The sequence below is a fragment of the Coloeus monedula genome (assembly GCF_965178545.1).
Source record: "Coloeus monedula genome assembly, chromosome: Z".
NCBI lineage: Eukaryota > Metazoa > Chordata > Aves > Passeriformes > Corvidae > Coloeus > Coloeus monedula.
Genome location: NC_138822.1, coordinates 803525 through 823371, shown reverse-complemented (window position 1 = coordinate 823371; position 19847 = coordinate 803525). Strand labels below are relative to the sequence as shown.

The 19847-nt window shown below is 41.4% G+C and overlaps 1 protein-coding gene across 1 annotated transcript in view; it reads right to left on the bottom strand.

The window, feature by feature from the left end:
• RASGRF2 (Ras protein specific guanine nucleotide releasing factor 2) overlaps nucleotides 1-19847 on the bottom strand; it is a gene marked incomplete at its 5' end in the record, with an annotated part of 95310 nt that overhangs the window by 14257 nt on the left and 61206 nt on the right. The window contains one exon of the mRNA XM_082301129.1: nucleotides 8513-8619. Within this exon, the coding sequence (XP_082157255.1) occupies nucleotides 8513-8619 (107 nt within the window). The remainder of the gene's footprint in view (nucleotides 1-8512; nucleotides 8620-19847) is intronic.

Below are 19847 nucleotides of genomic sequence, written 5' to 3'. Positions count from 1 at the left end.
TTACCTGCAGTTCTGGCACCACTGCCCAGCAAGGCAGGACACTGGGCTTCCTCTCACTGCTTTCTTGAGTTTCTCTGTTCATCCTGCTCTGCTATTTCTTATCTCATACCCACTCTGTCGGAAAGGTCTGCTTTTTGTGGAATACTCAAACAAGTGAGTTCTAAACTAAATGAGCCAGCCCTGCACTGAAGAGCTTCAGGATTTTCATTACCTCTAGGGCAGACTGATACCTGACACAGGACTGTGATTCAGGGACATGCAACAGCTATTTATGGTGATCTCTGAATTTGGAAAAATCATGAGAACAGAGTATTAGACATTCGCAAATTATAGAATGTACAAGCTTTAAGGTGGGAAGTTACAGGCAAGACTTGGGGTACAGTCCAAAAATTCTTGTATTCAGCTCAAAGCTAGCATTTTCATAGGAAAATTAAACCCAAACCCTTCAGCTGCCTGGTGCACCACAGATCTTCCTTGACAATCCACAGCTACTTGCAAGCAGGACCATGTGTGTGCAGAGCTCCCTCTTGTTTCCATGGGAACAGCAGGCACGAAGTTACTGAAAATGGGGAATATTTGGCATCTCGGCACAGGAGCATTGTATTTCATTTCCAAAGAACCCCCACAGCCCCTCCCGTGGTGAAGGGCTCTGTAGATGTGTGCCTCTGGGAGCAGCAGAGCCAGCTGTGGTGGGCATCAGAGCACTGCCACAGCCACAGAGGCCAGTGGAGCCTCACTGGAAATGGGAGGGAACAGCTCAGACCAGGAGGGGAATGGGTGCTCGTGACAGGAGCAGCCACAGCCAGCCTCACAGCACTTTTGAGAGGGGTTATTGCTCCAATGTCAGCGCTCAGAAATCACCCGCCCTGGGCATTTCCCTCCTGCTACAGCATCCCCTCTTCACTCTTCAAGAGTGTCCTCACCTGGGCCTCAGCTAATTAATAGTCTGGAACCAATTAATATCTGTGTTTTATTTTTTTGGAAATGTTTACCCATATTTGAGGGTGTAGAAGAATAGGAAGCTGCAACATTAAGCTTTGGAGGGGGTATCGAACATTCAGCTCAAAGCCAAGCAAAAATTATTTCTGGGCACTGCACTGTGTTTGTTTTCTAAAACACATTTTGTATAGCCATGCTCTGAAATGCCTCCCTTAGGAGCTGTTTTAGCCTGTTTGCAAGAGAAGACAGGAGAATCTTTTCATATATTTAGGGTATGGAAATGGGGCTAATTACTGAAAACATGAGGAATGCAACTAAACTACATGACAGTACTGTTCACTCCAGTGACTTCAAGAAGAAAATAATGTGAAATATAAAACTATCAAAATTTAGTTAAAGGAGAAACCTTGAGTCTGCACAAGCCTAAGCGATCAGTGTAATTAATGTCAGTGCTTGTCCTGTAGCTCAATGGCAGACACTGTATAAAAGAGGATGGGTATCTCTGCAACCTGGGCTACAAAAATATCCCAAATGAGCAGAGCAGGTGTCCAGGAGGTGACACATCCATCATCCTCATTCAGCACTGCTGGGTAAAATCCTTGGGCAGATCACATCATTGTGGTCACGATTTTATTTCCAAGCACAGCTTTCAAACCACAACTGGTTGATTCTTTTCATCACAAAGTATTTTCTCTCAAGATGTTTTCCTTTGTTGAAACCAAACCTATGGCCAAAAAAGTCTAGAATTTTAAAAGTTCTTTCATTTGCAAATAGGATGGGGAAGCTTCACCTATAATTTATCAGATCCGGCCAAACCAAAGCATTTCCAGTTTTTGCATGCTTACACGCTAATTCTTATAATAATGAGAATTAATACATGGGTCATTACCAGTAAAACTTGTTTTACTGAGTAATCTCCACAAGATAGTAGTGCTGGAATTGCTGGAGAAACTCAAATTTACAGGTTTCTTTTTTAAAGCAATGTTATCTGTTTCTTATAGTGTGATGAGTAAAAAAAAAAAAAAAACCTATGAAAAAAGGTGAGAATCAGAAGAAAAATTAAGAACTAATCTCTTTTTGTAGTGAAGGTCATTATCTGAGTGGTACTGAGATTCCAGCATGATGACCGATATATTAAAAAAATAGGGAAATAATAATACTGCATTTAAACATGTACATGTACTTAACTTTTGTGGAGAAAGGTTAACGAAAGAATGATACAAACACCAAAATACTTAGCAACCAATTCTATGTATAATTTAAAAGTAACTAAATAACTCTAAATACATGCAGATTATATCTATGCATATTACGGGTGTCATAGATGAATATTTATCTGTTTATATTACAGAACACTTAGATCCACAGGTAGCTATTTATGGCTCTAGATACATGTGTATCACATCTCTCTACATAATTTTACACCAATTTTTGACTTCTAGTTGAAATTTACATATCAGAGAAGGAATACAGTTGGTCAGACAAGAGTCATACAATTTTCCAGCAGGCACATTTCAATCTGACAGTGGTTTAGTTCTTCATGAGAGGGTCACATACCTCTAATATATTTCAGAGTCTACAGTAGCCTAATGAAGTGTGGGTATTACTCAGATTCAGAATCACTGGCTAGAAGAAACGAGAGTGTAGCAGAGGCAGCAGAAAGCAAGGAAAAAAACTTAGCTGTGCTAAGGTGCCTTTTTACACTAGAAAAAGTAGATCTACTGTCAGTGGCTTATACAGAGAATATATTTTCAAGATTTGACATGAGCTCAGTGAAACCCCAGAAGCGTTTCCTCTCCCCTTTCTTTAAATGCTCCTCAGTGAGAGGAAACATTCTGCCTCTAAAAAATGTAGGGAGCAATGAATAATCCAGACAAGTGAAATCGAGCTAAAACATGGGGACCTGATTTATGTTTGAGTAGGCCAGTGAGAAGGGCTACAAAAGGACAGGAGGAAGGGAAGAAAGAGGCAGGAGGGGAGAGAGATCTGCTTGAAGACTGTTTGCAAGGAATTTGGAATATTTTTAAGTAGATGGAGATTGTCTTATTTTCATGTATTTGTTCACATGCCAAAAAGAAAACAGGCAGTTATTTCAGTGGCAGCAGATTAGTGAGTCTTAATCTTGTGCACAGCAGATCAAACACTCATAATTAAGTGAAGTTACTCCACTGCTGCAGTCCTCTACTACAGTATTCAATTTTGAAGCAAAAAACCACACTTCACCTACCACACACAGTTGTGTTGAGCAAAATCTGTACAAATTCATATGCAACAAAACATTGACACAGGTAGAAGGCAGAGATGAATGAAATTGTAACTGGCTTTCAGGAAAACTCATCCCTGAGCTTGAACTAAGGCTGGTTTACTTCAAGAAACAAGCAAAGGACAACAGCATCGTCCTCCAGTCGGTTTCAAGAGCAGAGATGGGGGGTTTGTGAGGAGTGTCAGGCCTGACTGCACAGAATCGGTGTCTGCTGTCACTGCTGCTGGGCTCCCTCGGGCCAGAGCCGCCAGCAGCACGAGCAGCAGCTCCCAGCACAGAACACAGACCCGAGGAACAGGGGCAGGGGCCACGCAGGGGATGTGACAGCCCTGCCCTGCGTGCTGGGTGCCACACGCTCACCAAGGGCCTGGGGAGCACGGAGCCGTCGGGCTCCAGCAGCAGCGGGCGCAGAGCCCCGCTGGCCCTGTGGCTGCCCGCAGGCCTGGCTCCCCTCTGGCTGACTCCTGTGCCCTGCAGGGCCATGCCTAGCAAACCCCTGTGTAATAAATGGTTAAAAGGGTTTTTTTGGTTAAAAAGAAGTTAGTAGTTAGTTGTTATATACAGTTAATAAGTTAATAGTTGCTGCTATGTGATCGCTAGATGGTGACACCAATGGGGGAAGAGTGGTGGGTCTATAGAAAAGAGGGGAACGTTCTGGAATGTTCTTAAGATGACTTAATGGTTTATGACGTGAACATCTTGAGGAATTATTGGTTAGAGGGCAAACCAATCACTCGACGCCCCAGAGATTGATGGAGCTGGGTGCCAATGAGGACCCTGGCAACGAGCCACCAGAGGGAGGATCGGAGCTCCACCAATCATAACATCAGAGGGACTATAAAACTGCCCCGGGGCTCAGCCCCTCACAGGGTTTTCCTGAGGAACCCGAGTCCGAAGGAACGCCCTGTGTGTCGCACTGTTGTTCTTTTCTGGGTTGCCAAGTGGGACTCGGGCTTACCTCGAGTCTCCGCTCCTGGTTTTTCTTTTTAAATAAACGAGCAGACTTTTATCTCACCCAAAAAGTCCAGGCTCCGTTTATAACACCTGGCTCCTGCCAGCCTGGGACGCGGCACAGCAGCAGCTCAGGGCATTGTTATCCAGGGCTGGGTCTCCTCACCAAGTGGCCAAGAGCACGCTCGAGGCTGTCTCTGGGCAGCCCCCCTGGCTCCTCGCCATCTGGATCACGACGGCTGCTCATTTCACAAAGAACACCAGAAATGTCTTTGCTGTTTCAAGGCAGGGGCCGCAGGTCCTAGAGGTCAATTTGCAATGTAGTTAAAATACAGTGTATCTTGCTAAGTGTGGCTTCAGTGTAATTCATTCATATTTCTACAATATACTTACTATAAACTCACCAGATACCTTATTCATTACTTTATGCCATTTAATATGAGCTTAGTGGGGTTCATATAAAGGATTTTCTCTCTACTTTTATTCCAATGAAATAGAAAGAAATGAAATTGGCCAATTCATGTGAGCTAACACTGTTTTTAACTAACTGCAATCATCTTTTCCTGGACAATCCTATGTATCCAGGTGTTCTCCCCAGTCCCCAAGTGCTATCAGTAACTCCCTCTAGCAATCCTCCTGTTGAAAACCCACCACAGCTCTGTGGGTATGACCACGAGCATGAGCTGCATTACATAATGTCACAGCTGGAGCCAGGCAGGCATTGGGCACAGATCATGACCTGTATTTTCAAAATCAAAGCCATGGTCCTCTCCCCAGGCCTTGTGGTAACTCTGTAAGTCACTGACACCATCTGGCAGCCAGAGAGTTTGTGAGAGAACCGTTCCAGCTGAGATCTTCAAAGAAGCCAGTGGGAACAAGCCCTCAATTGTCACTCAGAGAGGCCAGATGTGAAAGCCTTGGACAAGTTCCACTGCAATCTGCTTGCCATTTTGGAGCAGAAAAAGCTTCACTTGCAGCACAAGTGAAGATAGATAAAAGGCAAGGAAGTATTTTTAAATAAAACAAGGCTACAGGACCTCACTCAGATAATGAAAGTCATACTGAGACTTTCTGCCCTGGCCCCCTTTTGCCTTCCTATTTTTCTACCTCTGCAGGAGCCAGTGGTTATGCTCCAAGGCTCCTGCTCCCAGTGATCCTCTGCCCTGTCATTTGTGTGCTCATTGTTTACAACAGGAGAATCCTGCTCTGCTCCTCTCAACCACATTTCAAAAACAAAATGTAAACAAACATTCTGCTGTTACTTAGGGCAAGAAGAAAGCTTTGCTGGCTTGCAGGTGTCTGAATCAAAAAAAGAGGAGGGACATGGAATAGAAAGAAGAAAAATGTAAACAAAACAATCTGGAATATCTAAAGCTGCCTTTCATACTGTGCTGGTTTTGGCTGATGAGCAGAACAGGTTTGACTACTCTTGCTCAGGGTGGTAAAAACAGGGATGTATGTGTCACTTCCCCTGGGGATGGTTTGTTCCCACACTTTTATCTGTGCCTTGAGAGGTCCTAGGGACATTCATTAGTTCCTTGTGCCCTCCACAAAGGGCTGCAGATCTGGCAGTACCATGTGTACATTTACTTGAAATTTAAGTGAGGCTTCTACAGTGTATGACTCAAGTTTTAAGAACAATCAATTTCTTTAAAGCATTGTTTAGCATGATTTCAAGAAAACAAAACCACTTTATGAAAGCCCGTCCTCACTGAATAGGCTGATTCATTAATTTTAATGATTCTCTTTTCTGGTCACAGACAATTTTACGTATTAAATGCTGTCCATGGTCATATAGATTTAAAAAAAAGTAAAAACAGAGCAAAGCTAAACCATCCCTAAGTGTGGTTTTGACACAGCTGCAAGACAGTGGAAGCTAATTGATTCCACACCCCAGCACAGATGTTCCAAACCCCAGTCAAGGATTTTCTAGAGCAAAGTGAGCAAACACAAGGCTCTGAACCATCTGTTTGGATAATTCCTGCATCCCTCAATTCATGTACTAACCCTTACCCATGTTCTTACACGCAAGAGAGCAGAGGCTGAGCGAGCCAAAGGGTTCCAGAGGGAGGCATGGAGGGTAGGGAATAGTGAAGTGGGATGATGCATGTCAGAGCCCTCGAACAGATGGCTGTGTGTGAGTCTTGCACCAGTGCACAAGACATCAGGACAACAACTTAGGCAGACCTACCACTGGTGAATCAGAGAGCACCAAGACAGACTTGGTTATGCTGCAGAATTATTCACGAGCTGCAGCACTAAAGCATGTCTGTAACACCATCTCACACCTGGCAGAGAAATAAAGACACTCGTTACACCTCTACTGTGTTTGATTCTCTTTGCATCCAGTGATGAGGAAATGGTGTTTTGCCAGAAAAAACTCTGCATGGTTGGTCACCTTTAGTAGTGGTGTGGGGCTGTTGATGACCATGAAGATCTTGGGACATTGCAAAAGAACAGTCTCTGGACAGAGAGAAATTGCCCATTTGGTGCTGGGAGTTTTTGCAGTAAAAGCAAATTCAAAGGCAGGTAAGAGGGAAAACAATATCAAAATTGCATGTTTATCTTTGCAAACATCCACTTATTTTCAGTTATGTTGTAAGTTGGGGGTTTTTGTTTGTTCAGGTTTTTTTAGAATAAAACCTGCCCTTTTTTTTGAGAATCAAACCTGCTCTTGGTTGCTCATGAGGATGAAGGATGTCTCAGCCAAGGTTGATGAGTATCCAGAGAACAACACAAATACCTTAAAACATATAAAAGTTTTTGGCAGGTCTGTTGTTCTTAAAAAATTTCAATGCTTATATTGTTGTGTCATTTTGGAAATTGAGTAAGCATTTCCTCACCAGACATTGGTGGCTCAGGATCTGCAGTTTGTGTTGTTACTGTAAAATAAGCTTGGAGCTACTGCTCTCCCAGGACTCTACATCTTTACTGCCAACATTTCACATTGTTTGGCCAGACAGTAATTCTTCACTTGTCCTCCTTAAACTAGTCCTGTCCCATATTTTTTGCCAGCAACTGGTCAGTCTTTTCTGACTAGTTTGCTTATGTCTGTCCTTTCTCTCTCCCTAGTCTCACAAGTAAACAACACAAAAAGCTGATTACATGCTCTGCTGATGTAGCATTTCTTATTTCTCATGCCAAAGCCCTTGCATTTTAAAATATGTGCTATATTGGAATAATAATGGACAAGGAGAGCTAAAGAACTAAAATCTGACACCTTTGCCATGGAAAAAATAAAAGGCAGTGAGAGACCAGGGAGTGCAGGTAACAGCTTACACTTAGAAAATGCACAATGTGTTACTCATTATCTTTGTCCTCTTCATATTTTTAAAAGAATTCCAATTTTAAACATGATGCAAAAGCAAATGCAAAAGTAATCAGTGAAACTACTTGTAGATTTGCTTAATGTAGATAAAAGTTTCCACATTTCCATGATCACATAAATTTTAATTAGCAAAGAGGATCAACTCATGTCATAGAAGATATGAACTGGAATGAAATAAGCACCTAGAGTAACACAAAACTGTAATAAGTCTGCTGCCACTTCTGTTACAGCTCAAGATTTGCTTGATTCTGACTTTAATTTAACAGGGAGTCAAAACCTGAAGTTCATAGGCTGCTTCCAGTAACTTGAAATGATTAATCACTCCCATGATACCAAGAGAGGTTTTAGTAATCTCTTCTGGGCTGCTCAGCTTTCCAAACATAACTGATTTTTCCACTAACACATCTCTTACTGAGTTAATTCTCTAGCAAACTTAACCTCAATGAAAATTAAACCCTTTACATGGGAAAAAGGGAATTGATTTTGCATTAGAGAGTTTGACATTGCTGGAATTAGCTTTGGAGATGAAGTATCCTTTATTAGCAGCACGTAGTGACAAAGCAGTCTGTAAGTGCCGTGAAGCACCAGCTGCACAAGGTGTACAAAAATCTCTCATTTGCTTCCAAAGAGCCCTCTTTTTTTTCTTCCTTCCTTCTTTCCTCCCTCCCTCCTCCCCCTGTCCATCCATCCATCCATCCATCCACCCTTTTCAAAAGTCTTCTACATCCATGTCAGAATCTCCCAGCATTTTTCCCACCTGTCAGCTTACAGGATACTTCTATCTATGATATTCCACAAACCAGTCGGATTTCTTCCCCTCCCTTCTCTGCCAACACCACTTTACAATCACAGTCCTGCCAGGCCTGTGGAGGGACTGGCACGTGCTTTCCGTGCGCAATTCACCACAAATAAATGAATAAATTTCTGCATGACAACACGAGTATTTTAACACAGCCAGAGCAGTTGAGGCAGGCTGCCTGTAGCACGAGCAGTGTGAACTGTTGATCCCTGTGTGTTTGAGGAGGGGATACCTGTGAGTGTTTGGAGACCCAGTGCCGCAGGACGTTGAGGACGCGGTTGGTGGCGGCCCTGCGGATGATGAACTCCTTGTCACACGTGCGCTCCGAGTTGTTGAACCCTGCACAGAAACAAACCCACACTGGGGTGAATGGGGCTGGGGAAAATGAAAATACAATAGGAGAGATTTCGGGAAATGGAAGGTCTGTAGAATATTTCTGTGCAATAAAAGGAAAGGCGCCGGACAGGTGGTGAAATGTGAATGTCTGGACCAAAGAAATTCTGCAGCACCTCTGGAACACAGCCTTGCCCATCATAACACAGACAGCTCCTGGGGTCAGCACTCAGCTTTAGAAAGGTGAAGAATAATTGCCTGTGTAATTAAATTTCAAGGCCTCCCTTCAGCATGGAAGAAATAAAATTAGGTGTATAAAGAAATAAAGTGAATCAAAGCAAACTGAAGACAAAGATTTTTTTTTTTTTCTTTTTTTTTTCTTTTTTTTTTTTTTCCAGTATGGAAGAAATTTACAGCAAGGAAAAGGACCAGACCAGAGCTAGGCCTGTAATCAAGCAGATTTGAAAAGTCAAAATGGTTTAGAAAAGGGGAACAGGTAAATTTCAGAACTAGTAAAGAACAAGGGGAGGGGAGTAGTTTAAACACAGAGGAGGACAAGGTCAGCATGAGAAATCTTCCTTCACAAGGGCAGTATTGTACAGACTCTACTAATCAACACTGTTCAAGTAAGTTGTTTGGGTTTTTTACCACTGGGATGACAAAAATGGGAAGATATATGGAAAACACATTTACAGACCCAGCTGCCTGAAAACTACAATTTTCCAGATGCAATTTCCAGGTGCTTAATAGACATAAATCTCCACATTAAACACTTTAATAAAAAGTTAATATTTGTATAGCTTGCACTATCACTAAAGATTTAAAAAAGTATGTGCTGGATAGACAGATAAATCTGCAGATTAAATTATAACAGTACTTTGTACATAGCTCTTGTTACGTGGAAGGCCAGAGCAGGTCTCAGAGGGAGGTATCATTGCCTATTCTATTCATAAATCCCCAGGAAATCGATGGCTGCAGCTGGAAGGTGTCAGTGATTCACCTCTGCAAGTGCTGCACTCAGGGCCAGATCCCATCCATCTTTTATGGACAGGTTTGGGTTTTTTTTGGTCAGCAATATTTACTTATAAATAAATAGTTTTATTAGCAAGCAACTGTCTTCCTACATTAGTATTATTGCTTCTCTTTTCATTCTGCTGTAGCTTTATCAAAAATAAAATCTGTGCACTAAAATGATGATTACATTATTTTAATAATAATGAAACTGTTACACTAAACCCCTGAATGTCTTTTAAAAAATGGTAACTCTGAAGATATACTTGAGAAGAGTGCATTTTTCTATGTTTCTGTTAGATTTGATTTGCTCTTGCACTGTGCTGCTCTCCCTTCCACTCGGTGCAGAGCCCAGGAACAGCTGTGAACACCCTCCCACATGACCAGTACTTTACCATTTTTTTGGTATAAAAGCTGCTCGAAATCCCATGTTTTATTATAAATAGCACAGGCAGATTAAACTTCTATTTATTCTGTGATAAACCCATTGGAGGTATTCTAGAGGCTTGTATTATTTTTTTCTATTCTTTTAACAGGCAATCCAGAAAGTCCAAATTGCTGCTCTGTATTTTTGGCAAGATAAGCAAGTCAGGAAGCATTGAACTGCAGACTCACATCTTTTACTGCATGTTAGACCCCAACCCCCAAATGTATTTTTTATCCACACTTACATTTCATGGGCATTTTTAAACTATGGCAAGTTACACTGTAGATGGCATCTAAGATTCAATATCAAAGGAAGTTTAATACTGAAGCATTTTAAGCAGTTTCATTCCCCATAAAGAGAAAAATAAAGAAAATCTCTGAGGCTTTTCTCAGCAAAAGGTAACACAGGCAACATTTTGTGTGTTAATCTTCTATGCCTTTCACAGTTAACCTATTGCAGAAGCAATTAGGAATACACATTATAAACTGTTCAATTAGCCACTTAATTGCAGCAATGAAAGTCACAATGAAAATTATATATTTAAGCAGCAACGTCTTTACCAGGGTAACATTAAGGAAAACAAGTTTCAGTAAGCTGTAAGGAAAAGAGAGAGAAGCCTACAGAGACAGTTTTGAGTGAACTACAATAGAAGAATAAAAAGAGGGAACGAAAAAATTAAAGCCTCCAGAGATCACTTCAGCAAACCGGTATGGCCCTCAGAATTTCATCAATTTTTAAGCAGTAATTAGCTTGTTGCCAAGAATGAGCAACACTTGTTCACCCAGATCCATGTTCTCCGTACTTAATGTCGATGTGTTGAAGCAATAAATGGAGAGCTCCAGTTGTGTAAGAGAAGAACTGAGATGAACACAGATGGCCCCAAATGTCAGGGAGCTGTGCAGAGCCAGAAGGCCCCCCAGGCCTCCTTTTCTCCAGGCTGAGCCCCACCCAGCGCCCTCCACACCTTTATAAATCTGAATGTGCACACTGACAATAACAAGTAATTTAATTAGGACTCTGGATGGACCTGCCCACGTCCAGACCCGATGGTGAAATAACCTGAAACACTGCATGGTAAATATCCTCTCCTCTCCTGAAGGAAGCAATCTTTCCACTTTAGAAATACCAGCAGTATTTCTAATCAGTAATCATCTCAGTGGGCAGGTGCCTCAGTGAGTGCTACTTTCAAGTAATGTTTTTCACCATTATCTGTTGAAATGAATATGTACTGATTCCACAAATAGTATCTTCACATAATGGTGATGCAGAACTTTTACCACAGGCTGTCAAACACAAAGTTAACCTGACAGCATTGCTAGTTTCACTGAGTTACTTCTTTCAATACTGTTTAATCACTCTGTTCAGGTACTTGTCTTCAGATTGTTATGCAAAAAATCCAGTCTCACCTTCACATGTTTTCTTTTGTGCACTTCAATAAAAACCTGATATTTTTGTAGCTTCCTTTATCACCAAAGATGAAAAATACAGGTGCTTAATAGACATAAATCTCCACATTAAACACTTTAATAAAAAGTTAATATTTGTATAGCTTGCACTATCACTAAAGATTTAAAAAAGTATGTGCTGGATAGACAGATAAATCTGCAGATTAAATTATAACAGTACTTTGTACATAGCTCTTGTTACGTGGAAGGCCAGAGCAGGTCTCAGAGGGAGGTATCATTGCCTATTCTATTCATAAATCCCCAGGAAATCGATGGCTGCAGCTGGAAGGTGTCAGTGATTCACCTCTGCAAGTGCTGCACTCAGGGCCAGATCCCATCCATGTCAGTGTGAGACACAGAGCAGACCCTCTCCTCAAAAGCTAATAACAGCTGCCTTTAGCAAAATCCTGTCCTGCTTTACCTGGTTCTTCAGGGCTAAACTGACTCTATCAGCAATTTACAGCATTGCACCTTTAAAATCCACCTCACCCCAGAGGAACATTTGTATCATGGCAAAGTCTGCACCCTGTACTTTAAAGAAATTAAACATTTTATTTTCTTTTCTATTTCAGTTGAGATGTCAAAAACTCTCACTCCAGCTACAGCAGCTGTATTCTCTGCATTTTGTATTTCTGCATCCAATAGAAGGTGTCCCTGCCCATGGCAGGGGGCTGGAACAAGATGTCTTTGGGGTTCCTTCCAAGCCAAACTATTCTAAGATTAGTCTGAGATTAATACAACAGCACATGATTCTTGACCATAGCAATTAACTTGTCTGAAGTTTTGATGGTATAATAATAATATCCACTTTTAAGGGTTTATCTACACAAAGAGAAATCCGTTCACAAGAACTAGTGTAAGTTGTTCAGAGTCATGAAGTTTCTGGTGTCTTTCTCAGCAAAAATCTTCCAATCAGAAGCTGACTTGATGTGCCAGTTTCAATGAACTACCCTGGAATCACACACTGAAGGTGTGTTAGCACCCAGCAATGGGAGAAAATTGCACTCCAGCCTTTGGGGAAATCCCAGCGAGTCCCACAGAGTCCCAGAGGTGGAAGGAGAACATTCAGGGCCCACCAGGTAGATGACAAATAACCAAAACTGATGGATACACCCGAGAGTTGTAGGCCAGCTTCACCACTCAGGCTGGCTTGAATCCTGACAGCTTTGGCTTAGCAAACACCAGTGCTGCTTTCTGACCTGGATAAAGAACAGATACAAACCCCAGGCGTGGGGCACAGCAGTTTTCATCCACAGATTAAAACTGGAAAAGCCTCTCCAATATATGCAGCACAAAAGAAAAGCCTTCCCAATAAACAAGAAGCCCCAAAAAAGGGATTATATTTTTTTTTTACCTGAACCTACCTACAAAAGTTTGGATGAGTGTTTATAGATTCCCATCCTTACTGGTCATACATTCTCAAGCCAGTAATTGGGTCTCACACATTTTCACAGAAATGTGTCAGAGGGTGAGTATTTTAGTGTGGTAAGAAATCTAAACTGCCAGTGATTCTGGCCTCCTCCATTTCTTTTTTTATGATATTGGGCTGTCATACATTAGCCAGCTGAAGAACGGCAGAGCTGGAAAAGAAAACGAACTGTGATGAAAAGAAGGATGAAGATGATGAGATCCCATTCACTGTGCAAAGTACAGCATATTTGCTCAATAATACAGTCCTTCCTTTTTTTTTCAGTTACTATCGAATGATCTTAAAACCATTATGTGGGTTTCTCCATGAGCAGTGTGATGCCTCAGAGCAGTAGCTGTAACATTTAGCCACAGTCTTTAGGCTACCTCAGTTTATGTGAGAGGAATATTTAATCATTCACTATGCCAGGCTTTGAGTTTGTTTCAGAAAGGGCTACAAACTAATTCAGCATCAAAACTGACTGTTAAAAGCCAGGAGCAATCCAGAGCCTAACACATTTCAGGCATTTAATTTCACTTTCACTGGTCTTTGGGACATATGAAATCATTTTGTTCTAAGAAATATGCCACTGAAAATCCCTGTTGTAACCACCCACGTCAGAAATAATTCCAAGTATGTATCTGATTCTTCTGCCTAAAGCCTCTGCCATACATACAATCTAACTATCAAATCAAGTCAAGGGATTATGGTCTTAGTAAGGTAAATCCCAGGGATTCACATGGACCAGCTGATGTACAATAGTGTAACACAGATAGAGACCTAGTGACTGCATTTAATTTCTGCAAAATATTTAAGGGAAAGGTTGGTAAACTATTTTTAAATGACCCTTGATTTAGAAAAGCTTTTTCTAATCAGAGAAATTTAAAGAACACAGCATAGAGATAAAGCAGTTGTGTCAAGATTATGCAGTAAACTTGGACTAAATCCAAAAGTCTAAAAATACATCAGTCCAGCAAAATAATTTTAGTTTAATGGATGGGATAGAAAGGTAAGTGGCTAAAGAATACCATCAAGATCAAGATACTATTTTATCTCCTCTCAACAACACTAAGGTTGCTCTGAGAATTATCATAATCTATGAGATTATATGCTTAAAACATGTATACCACAAAGAATGAAAATATTCACTTCAGATCAAAGAAATATTCAAATTTTAAGATTTGTCCTTCAAAAGTCCTTAAAAACAGGGCTGCTGCTAAACCTATAATTAGCACACACTCTTGAGATTTCTGGGGTTGTTAATAGAAATATTGTCTCAGGAGAGCACATCAGTCTCACTGTTGAAAAGGAAATCTTTAAAAATGGCTAAACACTGAGAACATACTTGCAGTTACAAGTTACACAACTTACTACTAAAAATCAATAACTCATCTTAGAGTAAAATAACCACATAGTGTGCATTTTTAAAGCTAAAATTCAGCAGCAATGCAAGAACATCCTGTCCTTGTCTTCTTTCAGCACCAGCAAAGAGAGACAACAAGGGGTCAATGTCATAACCAAAACCCAGTTCTGAATTTTGGTACAGCTATATACATCTTCAAAATCGCATCTGTTTGCACACAAGAAGTGTTTGTGTGTGCATCCATGGATAAACTCACAAGTCCACTTCTTCTGGTGAAGTCTTAGACAAAACCATCTAAACCTTGTGCCTTTGTTTATATATGTAACTCTAGGAAGGAACAGATCCCGAATTTCATAGGCTGTTGCTGCCAATTGTGTTCTCAGATTTCAGAATACCATGACAAATGTGCAGTGTGACAGCAGCTTTTTTTTCCTATGACTTACATAAAAAACTATAGGGAACAACTGACGAAGAAGAAAAGCCTTTCTGAACAATCCTTAGCAATTATATTGGCAAATCTTTAGTACACCTTAGACTTCTTTTTTTTCACTGCAATAATGCTTGAATTGTCTGCTATGAACAGTGACAAGAATGGCAATACTGCAGCTGATATATCTTTGCATTTATACATTTGCCTGTGCTCCTGCTATGTCTCTTATCTTTCAGGGAGGAGATAAGCAACTTTTACCTATTGATGTTTTCCTGCATTCCAAATGATCCCTAGCTCTTCATTTCCTTAATGACACTTCATCTACACTCATAACTTGCTCTATCATCAATATGAAGAGGAGTATAGCAGATATTTATTGCATAATGTTCACAGTCTTTTCAAGACCTATTCAAAGAAAGCTTTCAGACACTTAAAATGCTCAGTGTGCCCTATCACAAAGTTAAAATACAGTCTGTGACAATGTACAGATAAAAAGAGAAAATCACATTAAATGGCTTTTGGAATTTTTACCTTCAGTTCATTAAACTTAAAGGAAGGAGTTTGTGAGATTATTCATCTTTTTATAATGTCAATAGGAACAAAGGTTAAATGGAAAGGAGGCGACAATTGCAAGGAGCCAAATGTATCATTTTTCAGACCATCTGTGAACGGAGAGTTGACTGTCATGAAAAACAAAAACTGGCAGGATGCACACCCATCACCAAAAAATCTCTGAACAAAATGTCCATCTCACAAGCAGTTTCCAGACCGTTTAGGACTGGGTCATAATGGAAGCTTAAACAAATATTCATTATGCAAACAACACTTGGGCGCAGGGGGAATAAAATGAAAGAAAAAAGGCATAAAAGTGCTCCCCAAATTTCTCTCCCCACACCACTGCAGCTGCTCAGGACTTACTTCAATAGCTCGGGACACAAATGCTTCACAGCTCTGTAACTCAGGAAACGTCCAGTGAAAATACTTTTTTCCTGAGTAGCCAGCTCCTCCAGCAAACTAGAATAAGGTATTAATTAAAAATAAGGGAATATAGAAGTAAAAGCAGGAGATCCTAAATGTCTGTTAAACTGGAGGAAAAAAAATCATCATTTTCTCCCATTTCTTAACTCCCAGAGCAGGGATCACTTGAAAGCAAAACTTCCATTTTCAAGCCATTGTCTAAGAAAATTGCAAATAAGATTCAACTGTTTAGCCAAGTATCTGAAATTGACAAGCAACAATTTTTGTTAAAATTTGTGAATGAGCAGCCTGGAACAGGAATCCCATTTGCCCCCTGCCAGGCCATGGCCATCAGCCCCCGATGACCCCAGCCCTCAGAGACCCTATGCCAGGCACAGCCCTGGTGACTCTGCTTTGGTGACAACCCCTGAGCAGGTTTTGACAACCCTGCAGCCTCAGAAAGGGACACTGCTGGGGTCTACACCGTCATTTTTTTGTCACATAACCATTTTCGGTGGAGAACAGTGTCAGCTGTGGAGTAACTCAGTGAACATTTCCCACACGGAGTTTTTTAACTGAGATGGGAACTTCAAGAAAGTACAATGTGCAGGCCTCAGTGCTTCTCAAACCTCCATGAACCTGCAGAAATGGGTCTGGGAATCTCATTAAAATGTGTCCCCAAGAGGGAACAAGTGCTCCCCTCCCCAGTTCCTGGCTAGAGCCATTAGTTACACAAAAATGACAAGGAAAAAAACTTGGCTGTCCTGTGTAAAGGACATGGGGAGGTTAACAAATCCTATATCTTTCTTTTCTTGGAAGTAAACATCTTAAATCCCCGACAGAAAGAGGGCACTGGCAGACTCAGAATTCGAGCAGGACTGATAAGCAGGACACAATTTGATGGCGTCCTGTCTCTCTGACAGCAGATTAGGTGCCCCCAAACTCAGAGCTGGAGTTTCACATGGAAATCCATGACCTGGGCAAGAACAGATAAAATTACCATCTTCTACCAACTGCTTAGATAAAGTCTCATGTTAATCTTTAATTGGGATATCACCATCAAATTTTTTTCTTTCATGTCTGGTGTCAGAAGGAGGAGGTTCCACAAATCTTTCCCAGTACAGGAATGAGATGTTATAGCCCAGGAAATTACTAGAGTGCAGAATTACTATTATAAACTGCAATGTTTATGGCATCACGCTGAAAATCACCTACACATTTTCTGGTTTTGCTTCAGACATTGAACCTTTCATACAAATTCAGGAAGAAATATACACCTTTCCAAAGGTCAGCGTGTAGCCACTGATGCAATTTGAGGCATTTAGCACAGCGCAGGAGTGGATTACCCAGCCAGCCACATAATGCAGAATCCAGATCAAAATCACATCATATATTGTTTGCTTGCCTTTCATGTAACACAGCAAGGAAATCTCTCTCTGCCTTGTCCTCTCACAATGGAAAAAAGAAAGCAAATATTTCCCTTACAAGTCTCACTTAATTCTAATCTTTGCCAAATCCCCTACCAACTCAGCTGCCTACACCAGAATCTCCATCTCAGGAAATATAATGGTGTAATGCCACTTTATTATTCCTGTGTTCAGAATCAGGGCAATTCTCCCTGAGCAGGACAGCTGACACCCTTGAAAGCAGAACTATGTATATGTCTCTGTGTGCAAGACAGCGACAGCCAAGGAAATTCCGCATCTGTTTAAAGCATAATGTGTGTTTGTACACAGTTTTCCATCTCAGGGCCCAGCAGGATCCCGCTGGGAGTGTCTGCCTGCATTGCTCTGCGTGGTGCCCCTCCAAGTCACATCACTGAGCTGAAGGCTGAGTGCACCTGGCAGCAGCAGGAGCAGCCAGAAGTCCCCTCCCAGAAGCGCCGCACACAGACCCTCCAACACACACAGGGCCTGAGCTCCCTGCCATCACTTGGCACCAGCTCTGTCGTTCCATTACTCCAATTAGTGCTTCTGCCAGAACAAACAAAACAAAAATATTGTCGCACTGGGAGCTGGCAAGTTGTTCAAATGACTGCAGAACAGCTCCACTGGTCACAACCCAATATAAGCCAAGCAGCTCTCCCTGAAAACTTTTGTGAAACTTTCTCATGGTAATTTTGATTAAAATTAAACAACCTTAATCAGGCTGTGCCTGGTTTATCAGTATGGAAAGACCGACACCAAGACCCACTGTGGATCTCTATGAAACATGAATTACTACTTTCAGCTAATTTTCATCCCTCTAACATCGTGCGAGTAATCAAGCAGGGCTAAAGTGTGTCAGGCTGAGAGCTCACCGGACTCATCTGGCTCAACTTCAGTGCTCGTAGAGCTTTCTAGAGATTTGTCATTCTGGAAACCACAGCTGTAATTCACAAGGTCCATTTCTACTTGCTGTTGCTGTTAGAGTTGGGTTATGTTACAGCTGATCAACTCCTACAGCACCTCTGAGGAGATGAGAACTTTCCATACTCATTCCAGTGGCTACCGAAGTTGACCCTTTCACAAAATTATTTCCACACTGATTATCTTCAACCGCATTTGGCTGCTCTCAGATTGAGGTTTGGCAGCTCCACATCCCAGAAAGTATTGAAAGGGGCTACAACACTTCACCCCAGGCAGTGATCAAGAATACAGTAATAGCCAGCTCAAAAAATCAGACATTTACAGTGCAAAAGGATTACACACTTCCCTTTGTACATCTCTTCTTTCACTAATGCACAGGTTATGCACGTAGCTAATGCACTAAAAATCAGTGGAATGTAGCGTGTACCTGACTTTTTTATGAAGTTTTAGATTCAGAAAGGAACTCGATTCCTCCATAGACAGTGACATGAAGGCAGGTCCATCAATCCAGAACCCACAGGCTGCAATAAAGGCCTTGTCAAAAGGGCAAAACAGGCAGTGGGAGCCCCTGGCAGCAGCACCAGGAGGTACTTTTGAGTGTCCAGGCATATTGAATTGCTCTGAAGGATGATACCACTTGCATTTAGCACCGGCAGCAAATGAACAGAGCAGGTTCTGCACTGACTTCAGTGAGAATCTGCTGCAGCTACAAAGGTCTGGTCGCTTCTGCAAGCAGACTGTGGGAGTTATGCAAAAGCAGAGGATGCCAAAAATGGTCTGGTCAACAGCCAGATTAGTTTTGCTAGCCTAAAACTGAGGGCAGTTTAGATTAAGATTTCTTCTCTGTGAAAAGAGAAGGAGGTAAGTAACTCAAGCCAAAGGTAATTTAGCACCAGAGCTGTGTGCAGTCAGTTAATGGAAAGGGATCATATATATGCAATACATTTTTGTGTAGCAGCTTCAAGCTGTCATTTTAATCGCTCCTTTAAATCACTAAAATTAGACAGATTAAACCTATCTGTCCTTCTTGCTAGCACAGGGCAGATTTTCCTATGTGTAGATCATTATTTGTCAGAGATACTCCCCCAAAGACTCTTTTTTTTCCCTGCTTCTTTCTCACCCTCTCCTCTCCCTCTCACATGTGCTTTAAAAAACAAATGCTTGTACTAAGGAAGCCAGGCCCTCCTGCCAACCACAGCTCCCATCCCACTCCCATCCTCTCCCATAATGTCACCTTGTTCTGGTGAGAAATGGGACACTCTCCGCAGCATGGTCGGCAGGATGGAGGAGGAGGAGGAGGATGAGGAGGAGGAGGAAGAGGAAGGCAGCTTTGAAGCATGCTGGAAATACAATGTACCAGCTAAAATTGGATGACAGAGCTGTTGAAACAAAGCTGCTGTGTTCATTAGGGAACAGCTCGTTTGTTTGGGTGGAAGCATTCGCTTCTTGTCTAATATTAATTGTCTGTGTTGGGAGATCTTTACTCTCCTGCTTCAGCTGAGGAAGACATAAGCTTCTCAAAGTTCTTTTAACCTATCTGGTACAAATATTAAAGAAAAAATACCCAAGATCAGTTTAGATCTTGAATTCAAGTTTTTGTCAAAGCAATCTCCTTGAAAGCCCATGTTCAGTAGAACAGTGTCAAAATAAAATGACTGATTTTAGAATCAACTACTTTTCTTCAAGTTGCGTTAGACATTCTTAGGAGAGAAGAAATCTGTGTTTGCTATGCTTATGTAAGTACTTTCTACTTTATTAATTCTTAACAGAAATGGCATTATTTTGCTAAGTTGGCTTCATCCATACAAGTATTAAGAGATTTCAAGTAAAACTCGGATCTCTTGA